Genomic DNA, 17,148 nt, shown 5'->3' with positions numbered 1-17,148 from the left:
CAGATCTTTCTACTACATCCTGTTCTGCGCTCCCAGAGTACCCTGTACATTACCAAGGTACCCACCACTCTGCGTGGAGTCACTGTTTTTATTACTAGATTGAAAGCATTTTGAGGATGAGTATTATTTTAGGGATCATGTCTTGTTTCATTTGTTTATACATCTAGAATGTATACACGAATACTGTTTGATGAGGGGTGAATGAATGAAATTTTTGCTTCCAATGTTACAGTTCCACCACAGGCTATTCCTTAGTGGAATCCACGGGACCTTTAATGGAGCAAACAGTGAGGCTCTCAATGAACAACTGCTTCTCTGTTGATCTCTAGTCCTATATGCCTCTACCAGGTAGCAGCCTGGGTTTCCCACGGCCCCCTCTCCTCTTACAGCTAGTGTCCTAAGCACAGAGAAGGAACCGAGGGGAAAGGATACAAAGTGGGGCAGAATTTCTAGCCTACCCGTTCTCCTGTGTCGATGGTTTTGACTCTGGTTGGACTGAGAGCCTGTTATTCCACAGGGAACCAGCTGCCTCATTTCCAGGAGATTATAGAGGCTAGCAAAGAGTGATTTTACTTTTTCTTTTTTTTTTTGAAGAGCCACCTGTCAGCTCCCTGGATAGCTCAGGATGTCCAGCCCCAAAGGAGCTAGTTCAGGAATTTACCTGAACTCATGGGGGCATTGAAACTGGCCTAGGGAAGACAGATGTAAAATCCAGCCTCTCCATTATAGAGGAGAGGAGGCCAACAGCCAGGTATTGCTGGGAACCCTTGGAGGGTGGAGGCAAAGGCAAAGGTTCCCAGGCTGTGCCCCATGATTAGGGCTGCTTAGTGAGCTTGGCTGCTTTCCAGAAATGGATGTTCTGAAGGAGAGAGCACAGCCCCTCATGCAGCCCCCGGGGCCTCAGGACTGGAGATTAATTGCCATCGGGGATTACTCATCCTGTAAGTTAAATGTATTTCATTTCATCGAGTATCGGCTCCAGAGCTTGTTATCATGGCTCAGCAAGACCATCTGCAGCCAGGTGTTTCCTCACAAGGGGAGATGAAGGAGGGGGCTTGTTGGTGGGATGTGGAGGGAAGAATGGCCGGTGGAACTTTGAAAGGAAATCTCGCTCTTACTTTCCCCCTCTCTTCCTAGCAGATGTTTTTATCAAGTTCTGGCTTTCTGAAGAATGCATTATTCTCCTCAGAAGACCCCAAGCAGAGACGAAGGGCAGGGAGGAGTTGGTGGGTGGATGGGGGGTGTGGAATGACCCAGGGCTCTTGCATGCAGCAACCTAAGTGTTGACAATGGTTTTGAAGCCCTTCTCTACCCTATTTTTTGTTTGTTTGGTGTGTGTGTGGGTGAGGTGGGGGTGGAGAGAGAAAAGAGCAAGGAAAGTAGGGAAGGGAGAGTATTTGGCACTTATGGACCACGTAGGCATCTCTCTCTCTCATGTTCATTTGTTTGTAGGGTCCAGTTCAGTCGCACCCTTTCTTTTCCAGTCCCCAAGCTTTACTCACATTTTGGCAGAAAGTTTGAGTCACCCTGCCATGTAAAGACCCATGACCAGACGAGACGTTGGCTAAAACATGAGATGTTAGGGTAAAAGAACGTGCAAAGGCTAGTGGAAGAAGGAAGTTCTCAATGCCAACAAGGTCTAGTGATCAGTTGCAGAAAGGAAGTCTTTTGTAACTATGTGTTATTCTCTTCCTCAATTTAATATGTCTCTGTATCTGCCTATCTCTCTATTTGTCTAATCTACTTACAACCTGTTATTTGTATTCATCAGTTCCTCCTCTCTCCTTCATCCCTGCCATGTCTCCCTGCCCCCACCCCTTATCCAATATGAAGTGGTTAATCGTAGAAGTTGGTATATAAGTCATTGGCTATCAAAGGAAGATTGCATCTGGACTAGGAGTAAATGTTCCCAGAGCTCAAGTCACACGTGGAATACTGTGTCTTTCTTTTTAGGGGGCAGGTGAGTGTGTAAGAGACAGTTGCATCACCTTAGGGATAAAATGATGTTGTTACTCTCCTCTTGGGGGAAGTTGTAATCTGGAGTAAGAAGGGTGGACTGTGCTCACTTATTTTCAGCTCAGTATCCTCACCACCTTGTCTAAGGTCTCCTTTGCAGGACAGAGAGGAAGCTGGGAATTTCATTTCTTTCAATTCCCTTTCTTTCAGGGTTCTGGCTACAGCTTGTCCATAAGACGTTCTCACATGAGATAGGAAAGATGGAAAAAAGGGAAAGTCATTCTCCGGACCATTGCTGGCAGGTGTGGGGGTAGCTGGGGCTCCCCAGTGAGCTCTTAAGAACCCCCTGTCTCACTGCTGGAGCCTGAGACAGTGGCAGCCTCCCAGAGACCCAAGAATTTCAGCAGTTACCTGCTATGGCTCCCCTACCCGTTTCTCTTCCTGCTCTTAAAAAGTTTGTGCGAGACTGATTTCTATGTGAAATCCTTAAGCTTTGTGTTCAGATGTTCTTATATATTCCAGGAATGCACGGGGAAGTGCTTGTTGTTTTCCCCAATGAATGCCTGTGGCAGGTCTCAGTGTCCTGGCACGGGGGCCAGGGGTGAGCATTTGTCTCTCACACCACCCGACGGCCCCTGGCTTCCGTTGGGCTTGAGCTTTTCAGCACTTTGCCCAGCAGTGTTTGCTGTGGTGAGTTCTGTCCAAGTGCTGAGGCAGACACGGCTAGTGGGAGAACAGGAGTGCTCTGCACTGTCTCACCACAGCTACTGTGTGGGCTTCGTGACAAGAGAAGGGTCAGCCCGGAGTCCCCTGCTGTTGAGCTGGAGGTTGTCAGGTGGGTGACCTTGTCTGGAAGGACCAGCATCTTGACAGAGGGAGCCCAGAGTCTGCCAGGCCAGGTGCCCTACGAGGGGGCCCCTGTGGTGACTCTAGAAGCCTCCCTTCAGGTAGGGGCCTTGCTTCTGTGGCGGGTGCCCGGCCTTGGCCACACTGGATTCAAACACGGATGTCTGGCTGAGTGTATGTGCAGGAAACTCGGGCACTGAGTGAGGGCTCTGTGGAAGCAGTCAAGAGCATGGACTCTGGAGTCTGACGGTTGGCACCAGAATTCTGCTCCACAACTTACCAGCTGTGTGACCTTGGGCAAGTTACGACACCTTTGGCCCTTAGTTTTCTCATCAGTACCATGGGAATACTGTATTAATAAGATCTACCCCCTTGGGATGTTAATCCACGTAAAGTACTTGGAACAGTATCTGGCTCATCGTAAGTGTTAGGTGAGAATAAGCCATTATGATGATGATACCATGGAAAGACAAGTTAGTGACATAATGGAACAAGAGGGCAAAAGGGGAAGACATTCTGAGGGTAGAATTCCTAGTCCACGCTGCTGGGGATTCACGCTTGTCTCCTACGGAGAGCAGGGTAGCTTCAAGTGGAAGCTAAAAGGGGGGTTCTTCACTAAACTCTGGGAGACAGTCGGGCCAGTGTTTGTGCTCTGACAGAAGGGGGGTAAGTAGAGGCAGTCTCTTCCTTGGCAGAGAACACAGCCCAGCAGGGCAGCATGAATTGGCAGAAAGGTGACAGTGCCTGGCAGGGGACATGTGCTTGGGACCTGACTGGGCCTTCTCTGGGCTGCATGCCAGACTCCCTCCAGATCACCTAAAATAGCTGAGGGGGGTACCTCACAAGACGGGGAAGGGCCCATTTTAGTAGAAGGTGTGAGAGTCTTAAGAGCTGGGTTATATTTAGATCGGAAACCAGCCCCTTGAGTGGAAAATAACCAACGGCTCTGGCAACAGACCGACCTGGTTTGAATTCCACTTCTACCACTTACTAAACTGTAAATATTTGGCAAGCAGGGGCCATCTTATTCATTGCGGAGTACATATGTGGAAGGAGTCAGTAGATGCGTGAGTGAATGGAGTATCCTGGCACCTCAGTTTCCACATCTGTAAGATGGAGAGAGTGTAGTGATCACTGAGTTGATCCAAGGATTACATTAGACAATCAATGCCCACAGGTACCCAAAGTTCCTAATGGATACTACGTTCCTTCTGTTATATAGTAAATATTCAGTATCTTGCTTAAAATAGGAACACAATACACTTCTTGCCTCCAACGTATTAATGCTGCTTTAGTGCTATAAATGGAGTCCATTCTGTACTTGTCATAGATTAGGTCCTTTAAAAGAAGAGACCGTACTGCTTACAGGCATTTTCCCAATTTGATCATTGCTTTTCGATGGTCATTTATGACACAATACTTTCTGACAAACATCAAAATATAGCCAGCTATTGGTGAGCTGGGTGAGTACTACTGAATTTTAGGAGAGTAAAACATCACAGATAGGTTACTAAAGACTTGAAACATGTTATGATCTGACTTGGAAAAGCTATCATATAGGAAAATATATTGTTGGGGACCCAATAACTCATAATATGTAAACACCACCTGTTAGGCCGTTTCTTTCCATGCACGTTCAAAGTGCTTTCTGACCGATTCTGTTCAGACAAGCTTGGTTGGAATCATGGACTGGTTACTTGCTTTTGTGCCCATGGAGGGCCTCAAAAAAATGGCCGAATCATCAACAGGAAAGGGTCTGTTTGATGTCTGGTCCTGTTTTTTCATCTAGACTCTTCCCAGTCAAACCTCCACGTCGTGCCACTGGAAACCAAGCACCTAACCTTATTAAATCTGGCCTTAAGTTTCACATCATCAAATCAACTTGCTCTAGCTTACAGGTGGCTCCGTTCCTCTCCTGTGTTGCAGAGTGCATGCATCTTGTTGCCGTTCTTCTCCTCAGAATCAGAATAATCTTTGGTTAGCTTCTGAGGGTTGATGGTCTATTCTGAATGATTGAAATTGCTTGCTATTTAACTGTCAGGATGGGTATGATGGACTTAATTTTTTTGAAGGAGAGCCAGCAAGCATCAAATGTACTTGCTGATGTCAAATATGCCTTAATAAGACTTGAGTTTGTCTCACTGCCTACTTACTGAATCAAAGTGTTTATTCTTACATCTACTTGCTAAGACGTGGTGTATTGTTAAGAGCAAAATCACTCCTTAGAAAGTTTTGTTTCTGACACTCTTCAATTCTGTTTCAAGATCAGAGAAGCCTTCCTGCCGTGCAGAAAATGCTATCTATTGATGTGGGGTAAATTTTCTTTAAGAACAAGTCAAGGCTACTTAATATGAGCAGAGCGACTCAATGGCTTGAATAACAAAACATATCAAAATGTGAATCACTACTGTCAGATGCAGGCTTTTAACAACTTTAATTGATATAATTAGTATGCAATATGTCTTACAACAAATGTAGGTACAATGACATCAAATATCAAAGAAGTTGCACATCTTTCCATCTTTTAAGTGATGTTGGCTAACTCACCCCAAGAAAGCAAGCTGGCATGGGTCTTCTGGTTAGCACTATTACCAGTATCAACTAATGCCTTAAAATCAAAGTTGAAATGGTACATTCATTTGCCAACAGGAGGTTAAAGGCAAAGAAGGTGAATCAGTGAATCAACGTGCAAATCAACACGGCCCAGTTGCAAAATTCATTTCCCACCCGTGAGGGTTTGAACCATGCACCCTTGCAAGCAAGACGAAGGGCAAACAGATGACTTCAAACCAGAATCAACTCTGTAAAGAACTCAGAACAACTTCAGGGCGGTGAAGGCCAGAGGTCTACCGCTGTTAGTGCTCAGGTATCTATACTGTGTTACCCTAACCTCCTGGATCCTAACTCAGTAGTCCGGGAGACCTATGTCCTGGGACATCTTTTCATTTGGAGACAGAAACCATTCTGGTCCCGGGCACAGCTAACCCTGCAGTCAGTCAGCAGCACGGGGGGTAGCTCATAGCTATGACAGCTGCCCGATGTGGCTACCATAACAGCTGTCGCTTGATAGATGTAAGTGAAAATAACACACCAGTACCACAACAAACAAGAAACTGAAACTGAGATCCCTTATATATATCTGCGTTAATACTTTAAATGTCCATAAATATCTTTTCTCCAGAAACTGAAAACACTAGACATCGTTTCATTAATCCTCACAACACGTTTGTGAGGTAGTGTGGGGTGAGGTCAATGTGAAAGCAACACCCTCATTTAAGAAATGAAGACAGACATCCAGGGAGGGCAAGAGACTTCACTGGGGCCAGGAGAAAAGAAGACAAAGTTGGATCCCACTGTTCATCATTTGCAATCTGTGGTTTCGAAGAGGCTGCTTGCCTCCCTCCTGCTCTGACATTCTATCGCTTTATTGACCTAGTCCTATTCCTGGAAGGAATGTGGTTGCTTTAGATCCGCTGAAGCTATTTCCCTTGGGTAGACCTGAACAGACTCTCTGATGTCTAGGCGTCAATTATCAGCATGTATTTCAGGGGTGTGTGTGTGTGTGTGTGTGTGTGTGTTAAGCAACCTATGTTGAATACAGTTGTTGAAATTCTTTGGCCAACTCAGAAAAAAAATGCACTTGGCAAAATAAGGTTCAACCTATGGTAGTTTACACTGACATAACACGGAGTGTTAGAGTTTTTATGGGAAGCTGTCACCTTGCTGAACAGATCTTCCTGAGGTCCAGATCTCTCCCTTTGCCATAAGGATTTGGAAAGTAACAGGAGCAACAAACCCACCAATCGCTCTTGAACAACAGAAGACTTCGGTTAGGACAGATGTTACTGAGTCCGTGGTTCATAACTGGTCAGCATTTCCTGGGAAGAGGTTGGTCCCTCTGACCCAGCATAATGACTGACCCAGTATTTATCCAGAAGAGCACCGCTTTGAAGGTGTTTCATGGACATTTTGTCAAAATGTTTGTGGCTGAGGGAGAAAATAAAAGGGATATCCTGTTTTTACTGAATTGTTCTTTGCTAAACTGAGAGCCTCTAGGCTTTATAAAGGGCATGAGAGTAGGGAAGAGAGACAACTATTCAGGCCCATCACGGCCAGAGGGGGCACCACTGGTCATCCCTGGCCATTTTTCTGAGAATGTCCACTTTTTTTTTTTTTTAATCAGAGATATCAGAATTCTTGGCACTCTACTTCTCATTACCTAGTCCTATTGTAAAATATCTCTGGGGGTTGCTCATTCTCCTTTGATATGGAAGGAATTTAAGAATAATTTCTTCGCAGGGGCGTCTGTGTGGCTCAGTCGGTTGAGCATCCAACTTCGGCTCAGGTCATGATCTCACGGTTCGTGAGTTTGAGCCCCGCATCGGGCTCTGTGCTGACAACTCAGAGCCTGGATCCTGCTTCGAGTTCTGTGTCTCTGCCCTTCACGTGCTCACGCTCTGTCTCTCTCTCTCTCTCTCTCTCAAAAATGAAATAAACATTAAATTGTTAATAAGAAGAATAATTTCTTTGCAGAGTGTGGGATGGCAGGCTGTGGAAAGTGGAACCCTCCTGGCAACTGTGAACAGCGTGGCAACAATGGTTTTCATGTCAGTACTTGCTGGACCACAGCGAGTGACAGGTTGACCTGAGGGTCAAGTTTCTGGAAACCAAACAGAGCCATGGCAGCAGGTCCGGGTTTAGAAAGAAAAACTGATCCCATTTCAAGTTCTTTAAAACACTGTGGGACAACAGAACACATTCTGAAACAGGGCCCAATTTATGTTTCCCAAACCATGGAAGTTTCCCACTCCAATCAGGACATGAGATGCCATTTGCTAACATCAGGTGTTACAGGAGGATAGAGTTTGAGCCATGAAATAAAGCTATCTAGAGAACACACAGAAATACACAGCCAGCCACGCATGCCAAAACAACCCATAAGCCAACAAACTACTTTTTAGATAACAATTTAACAAATTGTTTCATTTAATTAAAAAGAAAAAATACTACTCTGGCAGTGTCCTGTTTTGTTAAAGATGGGCATTTCAGTAACTCATGGTTTCTCAAACTCCGTACTATTGACATTTGGGGCCAGATGATTCTTTGTTGCGGTGGGCTAGCCCGTGCCCTGTAGGTTGTTTAGCGGATCTGTGGCCTCTACCTACTAGGAACACCAAGTTGTGACACTCAAAAATGTCACAAGACATTTTTAAATGTTTCCTGGGGGACGCAAAATTGTCTGCCGGTTGAGAACCCCTGCAATAAATGGATATCTGCAAACATGATCGGTTCCTTCTCAAAATTCAAGTTGTAGGGTCTTAAGACTGTATACCTAAGAGTGCTCATTAATTAAAGGGCAGAATTAGTGAGGTAAGTGTATGGGAAGAATGCACGGATTACTCATGGTGTCTGTTTCCTATGGAATTGCCTCCCTGAACAACTGCATATAGACTAATGCCTTTACCCTTAAAAAAAAAAAGTTTACAGCCATTATCCAACAGACCGGAAGGCAGTGGACCAGCTGTTTCATGGGTATAAAGCAAGGATTCCAGACGCCCCTCCAAGCAGTGGATGACACTGTTAGTTATTGAGGGCCGATTCCTAGTTTCCTTAACGCGGCACTCAGTGCTTGTCTGTTCCCAGCCTGCCCTCCCAGCCTCCCCCACTGCCCCACCGCACGCTCACTCGCACACACGCTCCCCCTTTCTCTCCGATAACTAAACTCATGTCACAGCCCTCTCCCACGGAGAGCCTGGGGGCCGCGATCCCAGCCGCAGCCGACTAGAATGAGCATCCTTAGCAGAGATGGGTGGCCTGGAGGGGAGAACAGATAGAGGGCACGCTGAGCTCTGACAGCAACATGCTACTGTGCTTCGGCTTGCTGGCCTCCTCCAGGTCACCTTCTAGTTTCCTCTTCCATTAATGAGGCAGTGAAGAAGCCGGGATCCAGCTTGTAGAGCCAAGCAGGCATCCTGTCAGCTACAACTAGGTAAAAACAGATTAAAAAGGAATCCGAGCAGCCCCTGCTTCCTCACCTGCGGGGCGAAATCCTCCCAGTACTCATTTCCTTGCCCCTCACTGAGATTTAATAGAATTTCCTAAATAAAAGTATAAGAAACGCCACAAACAAAAAGTCCCTCCCAAAGTAACCCCCCCCCCCCGCCCCCAGACACAAAACAACTCAATCCCTGGCCCTCCGTCCCTCTTCCAGTGGATCCTGTGGTGGGTCCAGAAGCCTCCACCACGGTGGTCTGGCCTGTGGCTCCGGCTCCAGGCTGGCCCATTTTGGCTGCAGATAAGCCTCCACTCACCTTAAAACAAAGATTCTTTTTGTACCAGAAAGGGGAAGTTACAGCAGCCAGAGGAGAGGGAGGAAAACAAAACAACCAAACCAACAAAACAGGGCTTAAGATTGTCGCGCGATGCGCATCAGGTACTTGTATTAATTCTACTGGGAAAGCACTTATAAATAAAGAACAGTTATTTCTCATCCCAGCCACGTTCCTTCGTTAGGAGTCGTCGTACAGAGGGTTGTTGTAGTTTCCCCAGGATCCGTAGTCGTGATCATCCAGAAGCCTTCCGTAGGAGGAATGCCTGGTGGGAGGAGGAGAGGGCTGTGGTTATTTGGAGAAGTTGGCCGTCTGGGGCTAGCCGACGGCGGCCCGACAGCCTGAGCAGGGGAGGCCTCCAGGGCCCTCACGAGGGGGACAGGATGCTTGCACCCACCAGCCCTGGAAGCCTCAGTCCACAAAGCCCTGGAAGTTACCACCTGGGAACTGCTCACCTGGGAACCCAGCTGGCACCTTCCACTGAGACCAGCTGGGTCCTTGTCCCTCTCCTTGACCTCCAGTGCTAGAGAAGGAGGGGGACCCATTCCTATGGCTACTTAATAAGAAGTAATGGCAAAGGAAATGTTGCATTCGGGCATTTCACTTAAGTCCTGGACTCAGTTTCCCCGGAAATAATGACACCACTGTTCCTCTCTCCACCCCTCCTGACCAGCATATAGTGTTTTACAATCTACAAAATGCTTCTGTGTTCCATTAGTACTTGAGGGTCCTCAAAATAAGGCCAGGGACCAGGTATTGCTTATTTTTCTGCTGGGGAAAATTTCTCCCTCAGAGCTGTTGACTGACGTGCACAAAGTCACCCAACTGAGCTATGAATCAGATTCCTACCTCCTGGATCCCGAGCTCTGAGCTCAGCTTCCCAGAGTCCGATTAGCACCCCTCAGTTCAATGGCAATATGCGCTTAACAGGCTTTGATGAGTCATTCTGGGAACCTGTCTCACAATCAATATTATTTCTACAAGAAACTGAAATCAGATAGTGATCACTCATCTGTTTAAAACCTCAGAGTGGCGGGGCACCTGTGTGGCTAAATTGGTTAAGCTTCCGACTTTGGCTCAAGTCATGATCTTGAGGTTCACGAGTTCGAGCCCCGCATCAGGCTGTCTGCTGTCTGTTGTTGGCACAGAGCCTGCTTTGGATCCTCTGTCTCCCTCTCTCTCTGCCTCACTCTGTCCCTCCCCAGCTTGTGCTCTCAAACAAAAATAAATATTTAAAAAACAAAAAACCAACAACCTTGGAGTGGGTCCTCATCTCATAGAGTAAAAGCCAAAGTTATCACAACAGTGTTCAAAGCCCTTCGGGATCTGTCCCCTGTTACTTTTCTGACCACATCAGCTACTACTCCAGTCCTTCTCGCTCTTTCTGCTCCAACCATGCCTCCCTGCTCCTTCCCATCATGTCTGGCACCCTCTTGCCTCAGGGCCTTTGCATGTACCATTCCCTCAGCTTGGAACAGCTGTCCTCCAGGTGTCCACACAGTTCATTCCTTCATCTCTATCAAGTCTTTGCACAAATGTCACCTTTCCAGTGAGGCCTTCCTTAAGAGCTCTATTTAACTTGCAATTCCCACCCCCCCAGCACCCCTGGCTTGATTTTCTCATAGGACTCATCACCTTCTCACACACTATATAATTTACTTGTTTATTTTGTTATTGCCGCCTCCCTTGACGAAACTGTAAATACGGATGATTTGCCTACTTTGTTTGTTCTTAGCACCGTCTCCAAAGCCTCGAAGAATATCCAGCACATAATAAGTCCTTAATAACTGTTTGTGGAAGAAACAGTGATTGGAAATAAACTACATCCCGAAAAGCCAATCTGTTCCCAAGACAGAAGCTTCCCAGGGAGGATTATCATCATTTTACGGCTAAAACTAATGTCAGGACTGGGAGAACAGCACAAAATGAAACATAGAGTGGTTCTGAGGTTCATGCTAGTGTGCGAATTATCACACCTGGCCACTGGAAATCATGTCTGCTATATACAGGACACACAAATGTGGCCCCCCCACCTCCCTCCCCCCAATTTTTTTCTAGGCTCAACATGAAAACTGAACAAAATGAAAATACAGTCTGAAAGGCACAGAAAGCGTGCATTACACTTAACATATCTGGCTACCATAATTGCTGTCGCTCTTCTATATGGTGTTTACATATACCAGGGATTTGAAAAGAGAAGATCAGCAGCAAAGAGCCAGGCCCTTGCTGAATTCGTTTTGAGATTCTTAGACCTCAAAATTCTGAGAGCTGGCTCAGCTCACCCAGCCGATGCACCTGGAAATTTGAGAATGTTCCACCATGTGCTTTGGTTTCCCCTAACGACCCACACTCATTTCTGTAGGTGTGAGAAGGAAAGAGACCAGAAATAACACACCGTTGGATCTGATGGATGGGGATTAAGGGAGGCCAGTTTTGGTAAACAAGGTCACAGGCCATGCATTGCCAACACCTCCCCCACACTTAACACCTCCAGCCTCAAACAAATCCTTCAATGGGACGGTTGAGAAATGGAAGCTATAGAATGAACTAGTAAAAACCTCAGGATTATAGGACTGGAGCTCAGCCTAGATTTCAGCATGACTTACTGTTGCACGCCTGGCCAACATCTACCTAATAAACTTGCTCTGATATTGATAGGGTACTCCTGCCTCGCCTTTGTATGGTAATATAACGTCTCGCAGCATTTTACATCTACCATATAATTTTATTCCCATAAAGTATCAGTTGGGTCAATAGATGCATGTCCTTGAATATGTTTTTAAACCCCTGTTTATTCATCTATAAAATGGAGAAACTTAAAATGTGTTCGAGCTGGTGGGAGGACTAAATGAGGTAATGCATATAAAAGGCCTGGCACATAGTAAATGCACAGTAAATGTTGGCCAGTATCGCTGTTTAATTTTTATTATAATGAAACTTACAAAAGCACACGGCAAATAGTGGAAAAGGGCACTGAGTGAAAAGCAAGCTTCCTTCCCACCAAGAACTCCTGAAACTACACTCCAGGCATAGTTAAAAAACCCGTTTCTGATATTATTGTTATTTGAATTAAAAAAAAAAATATTGTGCTGGAGTGGGGCCAGAGGATTAAAACTCTCTCGGTCATCAGGTTTTACTGCTTATCGTTATTTTCAGGCAAGACTATTTGATCAGAGCCTCCCTGAATCTGCTGTTTTATAAGAGACATTCACGACATCAATACTAGGAAAATAAAAGCAAAAGACAGATCTTTACTTTCATTTTTCTTTGCTTTCTCATTTGAATGAACAGGGAGTTGAATAAATTACCAATAAATGAGGAAAGTGAAGCAAGAGATAGAGATAAGCCATAAGTGGGAATGTACTGAACTTGTAGCTTGTTTTAATATATTAACAAGGCTAAACAAGAAGAATTGGGTGTGCTGGGATCCCAGCCAGGTTTGGATAAATCGTATAATACTGTAGAGAGAGAAAGACAAACACATTTGTGTGTGTGTGTGTGTGTGTGTGTGTGAGAGAGAGACAGAGAGAGAGAGAGAGGGGAAAGAGGAGAACAATGACCCTTTCAAACTATCTCTCTAGGTCAGAACTTCTTAGATCATGCACATTTTAGATGGAAATCGGGAGGCTTCAGATTGGTACTCGTGGTGTCTAAGAGGTGAAAACAATCTCACTTTCAAGATTAGGAAGATGAGGCTTAAGAAACCTATGTGACTCTGTCCACGTGATTTAATGGTAGAGCTGGTATTGAAACCTGGTCTCCTGGCCCTGTTCTGCAACACCGCTTCACCTAATTTCACTCCGAATAGCAGTCTGTACGAATGTCACCGCTGTCAGGTCGAGGCGGTTTTCTTTACTCAACTTCATGAAGACTGGTACCATTCAACATAGCTGCATTTTCTAACTGCTGTGCCTTGGCTCCCTTAGATGGTAAACCTCTTGGGGGCAGCCTACGTCTTACCTTCCTTTGAATTTTCTGGACATCTAGTATGTTGCTCTTACTGTGGTGGCTCTTTCATAAATATTTGATGACGAGTGCTTACATCAGGTACAGATAAATAGTATATATGGAGTTTGTTTGGTCGATACCAGCAGGGATTAGTCTGGCCCGTGGCAATTCATCGTGCAGTGTAACCGCAGCAAACTGAAAATATTATTAAAGAATACAAAGGGTCAAAGCCATCACTTTGACCTTAATTGTAGGGAGAGGAAAGAGAAGTATAGCTAAATTTCTCTCATGCAGTGATGTGGCTTCAAAGCACCCAGCACCGTGCTCACAGGCCCTGTGAATCAACGGCACTCTGCTGTCAGTGCCCTTCTGCGGTACCGTATGGTTTAGGGAGCTAACAGCAGAACCCGGGGAGGACAAAACAGGGAGTGATTTATGTTAAGCCCTGGCTTCGTGGCTTCCTTCTCAAATGGCTTGGCTCTAACAGGAAGCAGCCCTTCCTACTCCCCTCCTCCCTAACTGCTGATGCCTTGTGACAACTGGTACCTGTGGTGGTGACGTTTGTGGTTTGAGGCCTTTTCCACAACTGCAAAATGGTACCTATTTTAAGACCACCGTAGCATCAGTACTTAACGGAACTCCATTGTCTTTGAAAATGAATGAGGTGTTTTACTTGTGCTGAAACAAACTTATTTTAGATCTACCCTATGACCCAGCAATAGCACTGCTAGGAATTTACCCAAGGGATACAGGAGTACTGATGCATAGGGGCACTTGCACCCCAATGTTTATAGAAGCACTTTCAACAAAAGTCAAATTATAGAAAGCCTAAATGTCCATCAGCTGATGAATGGAAAAAGAAATTGTGGTTTATATACACAATGGAGTACTATGTGGCAATGAGAAAGAATGAAATATGGCCTTTTGTAGCAACGTGGATGGAACTGGAGAGTGTGATGCTAAGTGAAATAAGTCATACAGAGAAAAACAGATACTGTATGTTTTCACTTTTATGTGGATCCTGAGAAACTTAACAGAAGACTGTGGAAGAGGGGAAGGAAAAAAAAAAGAGAGGGAGGGAGGCAAACCATAACAGACTCTTAAAAACTGAGAACAAACTGAGGGTTGATGGGGGGTGGGAGGGAGGGGAGGGTGGGTGATGGGTATTGAGGAGGGCACCTGTTGGGATGAGCACTGGGTGCCGTATGGAAACCAATTTGACAATAAATTTCACATTAAAAAAAAAGGAAAGAAAACACCTTCCCCTTTGTAAGAATCAACCCCAGTTCTCAGTGAAGGCTCCAGCTTTGCTTATTGTGACACCTCCCAAAGTTCTCACCTCTTTAGTCGAGGAGTGAGTCTTGCCATTCAATTGTTAGCTCTTATTATGTGCTAAGAAGAAGAGATGTAAAGATGAAAAAGATATGGCTTAGTGCTGGGAAAACACAGCCTAACCTGCAGCTCATTAGTCATTGGTAATTAAGCCTTCAGACTCTTATCATCCATTTGCAAAGCCAGTTCGGTGGTGCAGCTGCCACTGTCTCCTTTGTTTCTGTTGGTGGCTTTCTCTGATTGTCATTTCCCTGGCTGGCTCCTTTGGTTTCAGTAGTCACTGAAACCTTACGATCTATTAGGCCCGATTCTGGTGCTGGGAGAATGGCCACGATCCCTGTCCTAAGGGACTTTACAATCTCCTGGGGGCCGACACAATAAATAAGACATGAAAAATAATAGGACGAATGGTAATATGTGCAACAGAAGACAACAAAGCAATGAAGGGGAATGAGGAGTTCCAAACATGAGGTGGGGACTGTAACCACGAATATGGTTGGTGATCAGAAAAGGTCTCACTAAAATGACATTTGAAAGGACAGGTAAACCAGGTGTGGGATGGGCCATGTGAAGGCCCACCAGGAACTGCACAGGCAGAGAGAACAGGAGTGCAGAGGCTCTGAGGAAGGAGCAAACAACACATCTGTGTGGTAGCTACTGAACTACGATTATTTCAAAATAAATTATTTATTGGAATGATTTTGGATTTATAGAAAAAATGCAAGGATGGTACAAAGAATTCACATATGGCCCCCACCCAGCTTCCCTTGATATTGACCTCTTATTTAGCCATGGTGCATTTGTCGAAACTAGGGAATTAACATTGTCAGCTATAGTTTTGGAGCCGAGAAAAACTGTGACTCTTAGGGGTAGATTTATTTGCCCACAGTTCCTGAAGCAAGTTAGTGGCAGAATGAGTATTCTAATTTAGGAATCAGTTTCTGCCTTTCTACTAAAATCCCAATAATGGAAACATTCCAAACATTGATTTTCAAGGTGTTCTTCCCATGGTCTGGGTTTCTTTTAAAGAGCAGCTGTTTTAAATTTATCTTTAAGTAACGACCTCTACTGGGGCGCATGGGTGGCTCAGTCAGTTGAGTGTTCAACTCTGGTCATGAGCTCAGAGTAGTGGGATCCAGCCCCACATCGGGCTCCACACTGAGCGTGGAACCCACTTGGGATTCTCTCTCTCTCTCTCTCTCTCTCTCTCTCTCTCTCTCTCTCTGCCCCCACCACTTGCAAGTGCTCTCTCTAAGATAAATTTTTTTAAAAAATAACCTTTACTTTGAAGGAGTGGATGAAATTTATTTTTTATTTTAAAATTATCTGCCAGTATCATACTGGCAGGCTCTCATCACTTGTTTATTTGTAAACAAGTTCAGAGTCAGGAGGTCACTACCGAAAGTGTATGGTTTAATAGATTCCCAGAGCTTCCCCTCCTCTAAATTTAGTTTCCCTTTATTTGGAATAAATGAACACTGCCCACTGCACCCTAAACTTTCCTACCCAGAATTATTCACTCAGCCAGGAACTGTTTATAAAACAATTATTACATGTCAAGTACTGCCAGGGGCTTTCTATCCTTCTAGTGGAGGAGCCCAACCAAGAATACAATGATTCCAGGACAGGGAACAGAGTGGTACAAAGGAAAGGTGTGCAGCTAGGAACTCACCCTGGAGAGGGTGGGAGGGAGGCTTCCCAGAGAGGGTCTCTTTTGAGATAGACAACCTGGAATTAGGCAGATAAAAAAGAGGTGAGCCAAACACCTGTGACCGAGGGATCAACTTGTCCAAAGTAGCCAAGACATGAACCAGCGGGGGCACTGTATCTAGAATGTGTGTGTCTGGTGTGTTGGGAGATGGGGGTAGATCAGGGTCACTCAAAGTATGGTTCTCACACCCAGCGGCACTGGCCTCACCTGTGAGCTGCCACACGGAATCAGAACCTATGGGGACCAGCCCCAGGAAACCACGGTGGTGTTTTTTGTTTTTGTTTTGGGGGGCAATGTCTTGAAATTTATTTATTCTAAAGACCCATGAATAACAGATATAGGAACGGGGACAATGGTCACAAGGAAGACACTTGAAGAAGAAAAAGCGATGAAACGATTATATAAATGAGTTCAGATAGGAATACAAATTTTTCCAATCATAAACATTTTTATAGATTGGTAATTTCTTTTCTTTTTTTTTTAAGTTTATTTGTTTTGAGAGAAAGAGAGATAAAGAGAGACAGCAAGCATGAGTGGGGGAGGGACAGAGAGAGGAGAGAGAGAATCCCAAGGAGGCTCCACACTATCAGTGTGGAGCCTGACAGGGGCTGGATCCCATGAACCACGAGATCATGACCTGAGCCGAAATCAAGAGTCAGACGCTTAACTGACTGAGCCACACAGGCGCCCCTAGATTGGTATTTTCTAATCTTACATGTTTTCTCAGATTGGTATTAGCCTATAGGTGGATTAAATTGGTTGCTAAGCTTAAATATGCTGATTTGGAACATGACAATAAGCTGCCTAATGTCCATTAAAGCCTTTTTTCCTGTTTAGCAGACAGACAAGGAGTGCCTAACTTTGCTTAGATAAGCCATGGACACATCCTGGGGATAAAATACAGGGTACTAAATTAATTTTCATTTTCATTTAAGACCCACTTCCTTCATGAAGAGTCTGTCTAGTATCACCTCTGAACATCTTCCCTTTTTTTGAACTTCCGTCAAATAAGGTTGAACATTACTA

At 45.0% G+C, this 17,148-nt stretch overlaps 1 protein-coding gene across 1 annotated transcript in view; it reads right to left on the bottom strand.

Annotated features, from left to right (window-relative positions):
- Positions 1-5,217: 5,217 nt before the first annotated feature.
- Positions 5,218-17,148, bottom strand: part of PARM1 (prostate androgen-regulated mucin-like protein 1) — a 109,673-nt gene continuing 97,742 nt past the window's right edge. The window contains exon 4 of the mRNA XM_060654857.3: positions 5,218-9,396. Within this exon, the coding sequence (XP_060510840.1) occupies positions 9,312-9,396 (85 nt within the window). The 3' untranslated portion in view covers positions 5,218-9,311. The remainder of the gene's footprint in view (positions 9,397-17,148) is intronic.

Source organism: Panthera onca, chromosome B1 (assembly GCF_046562875.1).
Source record: "Panthera onca isolate mPanOnc1 chromosome B1, mPanOnc1 haplotype 2, whole genome shotgun sequence".
Taxonomy (NCBI): Eukaryota; Metazoa; Chordata; class Mammalia; order Carnivora; family Felidae; genus Panthera; species Panthera onca.
The sequence above is the reverse complement of the archived record's forward strand: the minus strand, read 5'-3'. Positions and strand labels throughout refer to the sequence as shown.